The sequence below is a fragment of the Cataglyphis hispanica genome, chromosome 13 (genome assembly GCF_021464435.1).
Source record: "Cataglyphis hispanica isolate Lineage 1 chromosome 13, ULB_Chis1_1.0, whole genome shotgun sequence".
Classification (NCBI taxonomy): domain Eukaryota; kingdom Metazoa; phylum Arthropoda; class Insecta; order Hymenoptera; family Formicidae; genus Cataglyphis; species Cataglyphis hispanica.
In genome coordinates, this window is record NC_065966.1 from 6855828 (window position 1) to 6866595 (window position 10768).

General features: G+C 27.5%; 1 protein-coding gene across 4 annotated transcripts in view; it reads left to right on the forward strand.

Annotated features, from left to right (window-relative positions):
* LOC126854247 (V-type proton ATPase subunit C) overlaps positions 1 to 10496 on the forward strand; it is a 16400-nt gene extending 5904 nt beyond the window's left edge. For 3 of the 4 annotated variants that reach the window (XM_050600791.1, XM_050600794.1, XM_050600793.1), the window contains exons 3-8: positions 8159 to 8345; positions 8466 to 8564; positions 8684 to 8892; positions 8999 to 9143; positions 9226 to 9361; positions 9524 to 10496. In XM_050600791.1, the coding sequence (XP_050456748.1) occupies positions 8159 to 8345; positions 8466 to 8564; positions 8684 to 8892; positions 8999 to 9143; positions 9226 to 9361; positions 9524 to 9619 (872 nt within the window). In that variant the 3' untranslated portion in view covers positions 9620 to 10496. Of the gene's footprint in view, positions 1 to 1959; positions 2122 to 8158; positions 8346 to 8465; positions 8565 to 8683; positions 8893 to 8998; positions 9144 to 9225; positions 9362 to 9523 lie in introns of all 4 variants that reach the window. The other variant, XM_050600795.1, reaches the window with a different exon arrangement.
* Positions 10497 to 10768: the final 272 nt, after the last annotated feature.

The window sequence follows — 10768 nt, forward strand, 5'->3', positions numbered from 1 at the left end:
GTTAGCTTACCTCTAAAAGTACATTAACGCAATTAATTATTGTTATGATTTTAATTTTATAATATTTCTCGAATTAATTTTTTTCAAAATACAGGGTGTCCGGAGTCAGTCACATCATCCATCGTATGCAGATAGAGCAGATAAAACTGAGAAGAAAAATCCTGTACCATTTTTTTTTATATAACACTTAATAAAAAAGTTATTATTGAGTCTGGCCTATTATCGCCGATCTTTAGCCGGGCGCACGTCAGGTGAGCCGCGCACCTGATAGTGTACGAGAGAGAGCGTTCAGTTGTTAGCGCGGTTACAGGCTTACAAGACTGTTACAACAGGACTTTTCTTCTCAGTTTTATTTGCTCTACGCACGACTGGTGGTGCGACCGACTCCGGACACTCTATATAGAATCTCGAAATTATTGCTCATTGTTGAAAAAATACATCGATCGTGTGGTGGTGTTAACTTGCATACAAAAACAAAATATGTTAATTAATTACTGCAATTAATTATTGTTATAAATTTATTAAAATGTTTTCCGAATATCATGGAGTCTGTCATATTATGCCCTTCATTACATGTATACTCCTATTTATTACTTGGAGTCATATTACTGGACTCCATGTCTATGTTACTTGCTCATTTCAAAGAGTATTGCATTGATATTTAGCCTTATGTGAGAAATGGTGAATTTTATTATACATATATTAGAAGAGTCGTATGGTCACTTGCATTAAGAATCCGGATAATTGTGTCATCTCCTCTAAGAATATCTTGCAATTAATTGTCCAATATTCATATCTTAGTATCTAGATTAGTTTAGTATATAGGTAAGAGAATAAGATCACCTCTTTGTAATCATTGTAACTATCTGTAGCGCAGATTTCTCTGTGGCAGTCGGCCTTGCATTCATTAAGCAACATTCCAATATTGCATTGGAATCGTAACTATATTATTGTATTAAAAGGTTTGATAAGAGATCTGAATAGTTTAATGATAGCAGAAAGCGAAAGATTCGGGTTCAATTTCAAATTTAGCCACTCGCACTCACATATTTTTCTAGTTTATAAATATCATTTTCTAGAGATTATTTGTTAGGCTGAAAAAATATGCAAATGCTTTATGCAGATACATCAATATTTTTGCCACAGCGTTTCGGGACTTGTGCCACCTTCTGCTACGTATATTCCTATTTATTATTTGAATGTATAAATAATAAAGGAATATTTAACAAAGGAATTATTATTGAGTAAAGTCTGGCCAATCGCCGCCGATCTTTAGCCGGGCACACATCGGTGAGTCGCGCGCTTGATAATGTGCGAGAGCGCTCTATCACTACGGTGGCGCACCATATTAGGCACGCGGCTCACCGATGAGCGCCCGGCTGACGAAAGATCGGCGATGATTGGCTAAACTTTATTCAATAATAATTCTTTTATTAAGCGTTATACAAAAAAATAGTAAAGGACTTTCCTGCTTGGTTTAATCCGCTCTATCTGCACATTACGGGTGGGACGATTATTATCAGACACTCTATGTACACACACACACATACACACAAAATGATGTTTATAATTTACACATAGATTATTTAAAAATTTCAAACTTTGTAAATTATATAGTACTAAATATGATTATTTTATAATGTTACTGATTGTGTCTTTAACTTTTCTTGTATTAAATTTATTTTTTGTATCAAAATACATTTACATACATTTTGATACATTTATAACCATTTAATGAATTACAATACATTAAACTGAATTCATATATTTGATATCTTTGAATTAAACTGAATATTTCATACCCAAGTGATTTGTGCTAAATATTCTATTTATGTTTTCTTGAGTTATTCTATTCACTTTCGCCAAAATTATCATTATACATTTGCGTAAAAAACAATAATAGTTGAGCAAAACAATAAAAAAAATCGCGTGAGATTGGGACTGGGCTGTAATGGATAGGTCACACATCAATGGATGGGGAGAGTTCAAGCCCCGATGGGGATCTACACACCCGGGGGTCAAATATCCCTGTTACACCCCCATCACACAAGACTACAAAGGAACATCACAGACAGTGGAGGCAGTTGGAGAAATCCGAATCAGAGCCGGCCAGCTATATAGGTCAGCATCATCACCAACATCATTATTATCATGATTATTATTATCAGCAACAGTAGCATTAACATCATTATTATTATCATAACCCCCATAAACACCAAGATTTTTCCATATTCGAGAAAAAACTAATGTTTGTTCATGACATTTATAATATCAAAATTTAATCCAACTACTACTTTTTGTCAACATATTTATGTGTGTTCCTATGTTGATGCGTTGCTCTTAAATCTTCAACGCCGTATTCCAATCCCATTCCCGCGAGTTTCTCTCCTTCTTCTCATTGTAATTATAGCAAGGAGAGCTTGAATAACAATTGTTATGTTTATGGATTACTATTGAAAAAAATCAAAATCGATTTATCTATAATTTAATGATAATAATAACGGCAATAAAATGATAGGGAAGGGGGGTGACAAAAAAAAATGAAAAGAAAGAGAAGAAAAAATGATAAGATGCGAATTAAAATCCAGATCAAGATCATAATGACAATTTATCAAATTCAAGGAAGTCATCATTATCAGCCGATTAGAGTCTATCATTCTTCTTTCTTCTCAATATAGTTTTGAAGCTTTGTCCGCTTCTTTATCTTATGCATCATGTATTGTTGAATGGATTGATTGTGTTTTTTGGGACGGCAAATGAAAAATTGAAAAAAAGACTGATTGTCTGAAATACTTGTTACGATTTATAGAATGAGAAAATTATATATCTATAATTTTAAACTGTCATACGAGTCATACGTATGATTATTAAATAATCAAGAATTAACACTCTAAATAGAACTTTATGTGAAATATTGCACATTTTAATTTTTACTCTCTTCAATATATTCTTCTTCCCTTTAGCACATTGCTGAAGTCGGTTTTTTTCTTCTGTTAAAAACAATTTGAAAATTTAATTGTATTAAATCTTTTAACAAATCTATTGTTTTTGCTTTGATCGCTTCTTTACTGGACTCAAAGTCACCTTTAACATACTTTAAGTAAATATTTCAAACTTGCATATCTTAAGAATAAAAAGAAAAAGTGCCACATTATTCAAAGTATGTATTATTTTAAAGAATGCACTTTTTACAATATATGTGAAAAAAGTGATTTGTGATGTGTAAGATGATATAGATGATATTTAATATTATATTATAAAGTTATTTATAATATATATTTTATAACATATACTTTGTTATACTTTATTACTTACATTATAAAATCATAAGTATGTAAATAATAAAGTTATAAATATACTTGTACAAACTTGTATTTATTATCTTTACCAATTTTGAAATTGGAATTGATTAAGAATTACTAGTAAATATGATAATTTGAATAAATATAAATTTTTTTTAAATTTATCAATATAATTGATAATTATATATATTTATCGGTAATTATATATAATGCCGATAATTGCCAAATTATCAATTTAACATATATTCCAGGATATTCCATGACTCGATGTCCAGAAAATTAAGGGCATATTATTGAAGTCAATAACAATTGAAATTGTTTAATAAACATATGTCCGTAAATGCTTCTTAACAGAACTACAACCATTGAAAATTGATGTGAATATTTGAAACATTTTTTGTCAGTCTGGTAATATTTACATTAAAAATAAAAATAAAAAAAAAATAAATTTTCGGAGCATTGTGAGAGTACTGAAGATAGAGAGAATATTTAGATCACTTTTACATGGCAACATTTTGAATTTGCATGGCAAAACTTTGAACTTGCAGGAGATAATTTTGAATAAAATTTAGAACACATCTGTAAATAAACAAATTAAATTAAATGTGTTTTTTCTTTTCCTTCTCAAATATTCATATCAACTTTTAATGATTGTAGTTTCGTTAAGAAGCAAAACTATTCTTTTTTAATAATTTCATCTCTAAATGACTTCAATAATGCCCTTTCTGTATGGATCTCAAGTCATAGGACATATCCTGTATATGTGAGAGTATGTACATGCGTGCGTGTTCGTGCGCGCGCGCGCGTGTGTGTGTGTGTACACAGGGTGTCTAACATGTAACTGACCAAACGAAAAGTGGAGGTAGATTGGATTAAACTGAGTCGAAAAGTCCTGTATCATTTTGCAAAAATTTGCAATAGTTATTGCGTTCTTAATTAAAATATGTGAGCTAATGAGCACGTTGGAAAGCGGTAGGCCGGTATCGGCAGGCATGTATGACAGATTACTTGTGTCGTAAACATTTTCTAAGCGCTCACACACACTACCTTTAGACGGGCACGCAGCTCACCGACTGTGTGCCCGTCTAAAGATCGGCGACGATTGGCCAGACACTTCACTCAATAATAACTCTTTTTATTAAGTGTTATAGAAAAAAATGGCATAGGACTTTTCTTCTCAGTTTTCAGTTTTATCTACTCTACCACCTACTCTATCACATGACGAGTGATGCGATTGACTCCGGACATCCTGCACGCGCGCACGCACGCGCACACACACACACACACACACATATATATGTATGTATGTATGTATGTATGTATGTATGTATGTATGTATGTATGTATGTATGCATGTATGTATGTATGTATGTGTATGTATGTATGTATGTATGTATGTATGTATGTATGTATGTATGTATGTATGTATGTATGTATGTATGTATGTATGTATGTATGTATGTATGTATGTATGTATGTATGTATGTATGTATGTATGTATGTATGCAGGATGTCCTACCAAAAGTGGCCTTCTTTTATCTTTCAAATTCATCAATTATCTTCCAAAAAGAGATAGACCATAACAAATATATATCAAATTAAATGGTTCAAACTGAATTCTATTGTGAGCATAATGATTGCTTCTTGTATTAACGAGCTATCTGTATTCTTAACGAACGGAGAAATATATATAATTTTATTATAATAATGTGAATTTTGATATGACAAAAGTTGTAGCGCTATTTGAAACCAATATAACAATGTATAATATAATGTAAATGTTTTACATATTATACAAGTTTTATCGTCTTGAAATAACGCGGATGACGTCTACCTTTTTAGCCCTGCTTTATGACCAATCTCTGACTCATATATTACAGATAGACATATGTCATTTGATCATAATACTCAATCCGAAGTTGGCTATCACTTTGGAGGTTGGTCACTCGCGATATTTCAAGACGATAAAAGTCGTATAATATGTAAAATATTTATATTATATCATACATTGTTGTATTTGTTTCAAATAGCACTATAACTTTTGCTATATCGAAATATTCACATTATTATAATAAAATGCATATTTTTCCGTTCGTTAACAGATAGCTTTTGGAAACAACCACTATGCTTACACTAAAGTTTAGTTTGAAGCATTTAATTTGATATATATTTGTTATGGTCTATCTCTTTTAGTTTAAAAGATAAAAGGGGGTGGCCACCCTGTATATTCACATTAATAAATCTGAAAAAAGGAGTGTTAATTGACACCTATTATACTATATGTATATATAATAGTTATTATTAATATATACATTCTTAAGATTTCTTTTTTCTCATTGCAGTTATATTAAATTAAGGCTGAAGTGAGAAGTTATTTTTCTTGCGAGATATATCAAAATAAATTATTTTTTTATATACCTCATTCTTGTATACCTTTTTATAATATAGAAAGAATATACCGAAATTTCTTTTTCTAATAGTTTAGCATTAATAAATAACTTATATGTAATAGTTTAGCATTAATAAATAACTTATATGTATCTTATATTTTCAGCAAATACGGATTTCTTATAACAATTGATTAAAATTTATTAATATACTAAAATAAAATTTATTAATATAGATATTTATTAATATGCTAATCGACACGTGTATCTTTGGTATATTTCAATCTATTACCGAAAACGAACGGTATAACATATGAAAAAAAAAACTTATATTGATATATCTCACAAGAAAAAAATTTATGATTTCTCGCTTTTAATATCATAATTCAATGCATCAGTAAAATATTAAAAACCTTAAAAAATTTCGTGATTTATATATTATATATTTAATAAAATCTTTTCTTTTAAATGCATATAAGATTTTTCTTAAATGCAAATATATACACGCATTTTGTGCTAGAACATGTTTTAATTTATTAAGCATGTATGTAAAATATAAAGTGCTTAGTAATAAAATAAGTATTTCTTACAAATATGTAAAAAGATAATAGATAATTATGGAAATGAACAAAAGAATATATAATTAATAATACACGTCGACAAAAAAATTTTTGTCAAATAGCAGATGTTTCTTATAAATGGCCACAAAAAATAATACGTCAAACCAAATTGCTCCATCAGATTTTGAAGTTATTTTGAACTTTAAGATGAAAAATCGCTAATTTCTCGTCATAAAATTCAAAATAATGTTAAAACCTAACATAATAGAGCAATGTATTTTCGTAATTGGTTTGTGTCATTATTTTTTATGACCGAAAATCTATAAGAAACATCTACTCTGATTAAAATTATTTGATAAAAATTTTTTCATAGGCCAATAAAAAAGAAAAATTTGTTAAGTATCTCTAATCAAAGTAGGTGTTGCTTATAGATTTTCGGCCACAAAAAACAATGTCGCAAAACAAATTGCTCTATTACGTCAGGTTTTAAAGTTATTTTGAATTTTAAAATAAAAAAATCGTTGATTTCTCATCTTAGAATTCAAAACAACTTTAAAATCTTTCTATGAAAAAATTGTTGACGAGTAGTTTTAATCAAAGTAAGTATTTCTTATAGATTTTCGATCACAAAAAACAATGCTGCTGTCTAAATTGTTCTAGCATGTCAGGTTTTAAAGTTATTTTGTATTTGAATGAGAAATCAGCGGTTTTTCATCTTAAAATTTAAAATAACTTTAAAACCTGACGTGATGAAGTAATTCGGTTTGCAGCGTTATTTTTTATGGCAAAAAATCTATAAGATACACCTACTTTGATTACAATTACTTGACAAAAATTTTTTTTGGTTCTTCAGCTTTTTTGGTTTTTCAGCTTGCGTTGTTTTAATGATGTTTTAATGATGTTTTAATGTTTTAATGATGTTAATATACATATGTACATGCACAGATCTATATTAATATATTCATTATATTTATATGCATGTTTAGGAAAACTTAGTTATATCATTAAATTAACACATAAATTTTAATATTATATTAAAATTATGAGATACATGAGATATAGTAACAATAGAAAGACAATATAGTCTTCAAAATATTACTAAGATTTGTTTATGTACTCACATACTCACACAAAGACATGCAATTTTAAAAGTTTTTACTTTTAAAAAAATCACTATTAATAAAAAATTTTATTTGTCAAAAAAATTTTGTATATTTATGTACATCAAATATGCACAATTATGCAGAATTTTATGCAAGTAATTTGAATGTTATGTATTTTGTAATGAAATATATTTTATAAATAAATGTTTATAAGTCTGTTTACTCTTGGTTGCATGATATATTTTATGTATGTCTTGCTTTTTGCTTGTGGTAACGATAATTAAACTTACTAAAATCAAAAAATTGTATGGAAATTATTTTTCCTTTATCTTATCATTTTGTATATCATACATTTAACAATGTTATTTGAGATTAGGTTCTCTATTATAATAAAAATATAAAAATGTTAAACATTTGTATATGTTGGTAAAATTATATATGCAGAGTTTAAGAAATATATTAATATTGTGAATTTATTCAATTTAATGTTTACAATACTTATAAAGTCTACATGTTGTTGATATATAGGATGTTGATATAAATGGCCAAGTCAATATCTCTTGAATGAAGCGTTTGCGAGCATACTTCCAGAAGAAAATTTTTTCTTGTTTTAAGATTCTAAATTCATATTTCAAGTTTGGTCATTTAACCCGGGAACATTCTGTATGTGCTAAAGAATATATGTATATGAAAAGTTTGAAAGAAAAGATACATACATATTTAATTATTCTGTAAATCTGCTTACAAAGTGATATGTATCATAATTTCTTACTTAAAACAAAAGTGGATTAATATTTAAAATTTAGGTGATCTGCCATCATATATTACTCGATTCCAGTGGGATATGGCTAAATATCCCATCAAACAATCTTTGAGAAACATCGCAGATATTATCAGTAAACAAGTGGGACAAATTGATGCTGATTTGAAAACTAAGTCCACAATGTATAATAATTTGAAAGGCAGCTTACAAAATCTTGAAAAGAAACAGACGTAAGTTTTATTTTGTAGAATATATTAATTGACAAATTATTAAATAAAAAATATATTTAATTATTAAGTAAAAATATATTTAATTTGGCATATTCATTTAATTTAACATATTCTCAATAGGGGAAGTTTATTAACACGTAATTTAGCAGATTTAGTGAAAAAGGAACATTTTATCTTGGACAGTGAATATCTAACTACTTTGCTTGTAATTGTACCAAGGTGAGTAAATATGTATACAGCCAAATTTCGGCACTATATTATAGATTTTAAGACTATTATGTAAAGATTAAATGTCCATAATGTGAAAAATTGATATTTATAATGTCTTATATTTTTAGATCCAACTTTCAGGATTGGTACAGTTGTTATGAAAAACTGACAGACATGATTGTACCACGTAGTACTCAACTTATTACTCAAGACTCAGAATATGGATTATTTACAATCACTTTATTTAAAAAAGTAATTGACGAATTTAAATTACATGCTCGTGAGAAAAAATTTATTGTACGAGATTTTACATATAATGAAGAAGAACTAGCAGCAGGTTTGTTGAAATGTTGAAATCTTACATGGTTTAAAAAAAATTAAAAATTTAAAATGAATATATCTATGTTATGTAAAGAATGATATTTCTTTTATTTACATTACAGGAAAATATGAAATTACAAAGTTGGTTACTGATAAAAAGAAACAATTTGGACCTCTCGTTCGCTGGTTGAAAGTGAATTTTAGTGAATGCTTCTGTGCTTGGATCCATGTCAAAGCTTTACGTGTATTTGTTGAATCTGTTCTTAGGTACCATTAAATGTCTTGTATGAAATACAGTAATAATATTTAATCAATTATAATTATAACATGTTGTATGAATGATTTATAGATATGGCTTACCTGTCAATTTCCAAGCAATATTATTGCATCCACATAAGAAATGTGCAAGAAGATTACGTGACATTTTAAATCAGCTTTATGCTCATTTAGATTCATCTGCTACAACAGCGCAACATAATCAAGATGTAAGTTAAGTTATATTGTTGGAATTAAATAAATTTAATTATAATTTTAAAACATTTATTAAATTTTTTGTTATTTTTGTAAATACATATATATCTATTTTAGATATAATTTTTTTTTTTTGTGAAACATCTATATTTACAAAGACATTTTAATTTTAACAGAATGTGGATATACCAGGACTAGGTTTTGGCCAAAGCGATTATTATCCATATGTTTATTATAAGATCAATGTAGATATGGTTGATAACAAGGTCTAATTATTAGAACATTTCTTTTCCCAAACATCATACTTCAATTTATTTGTGAGCAATGGCACATCAAAAATCTAAGACAGTGCGTACAAATTTCTTGTCCATATTAATACATAGAAAAATAATGCATTTCTAGAAACTTTTTTTAACTATATCTTTATAATTAGAAATTACAATTTATTACAATTGGAAAAAATCATCACCAAGCCTTTTTCTGAAAGAAATCGTTATTTTTTAAAATTATTAAAATATTGGGAATATTATATTATAACTTATAATATTGTTCAGAATTGTGCACAATAATTTTTTCATTCCTTTATACATATTTTCTTCAAGTATTAAATACATATAAAGAAATTAATTATACATAAAATATTATTAATATTACATAATAATGATTAAATTCTCAAGTAATTTTTATTACAATTACATATTTCTGAATTATATTTATAAATTAAATATAATTATAATAGAAATTGTATCTGATAGTTTATTGGATTTTATTAATTAACTTATTTTTTAATACTTGGAGCGCAATTTTGCATATTAGAAATTTATACCACTTCTAAAGAATATTGCTACAATGTATAATTCTATGCATTGATCTGTCATTTACAGAGTTAAAATGTTGATTTTTTCAATAAGAAATCAAGATTTACACAGAAATATACGCCTTGTTGTTATAAAAAATTCTATAAGTAACATTCATAAGTGTATCATAGAAATATATTTAATGAACAAATGTTATATTCGCAATTTAGAAAATAAATATCCTAAATAAATTGTTGAATATATTAAGGCAAGTTTTATGTGTCATGTATTCTTATAAAGTATTTCATTGTTTTTTTCTTTTTTTTTAATATATTTAGAAATTATGGAGAAATCACTTTCATATATGCGTATAATATATGCAGATGAGTTATATATGGTATGAAAAAGTGATTGTCACACACCCATTATTGTTAAAGTCTATAAATTTCAATGTACAAGATGTATCGTAATATGTGGGATCCACTTCAGCGGTGGACAGGAGAGACAAAGACAATGAAAAAAGTTCATATAAATATGTGTCCCATTTGATTTTGTTTTCGAGTTATAGTCATGTACTCTAGTAATGTGGAGCTACTTAACGTTACAGGAAGCGCTGAAAATGAG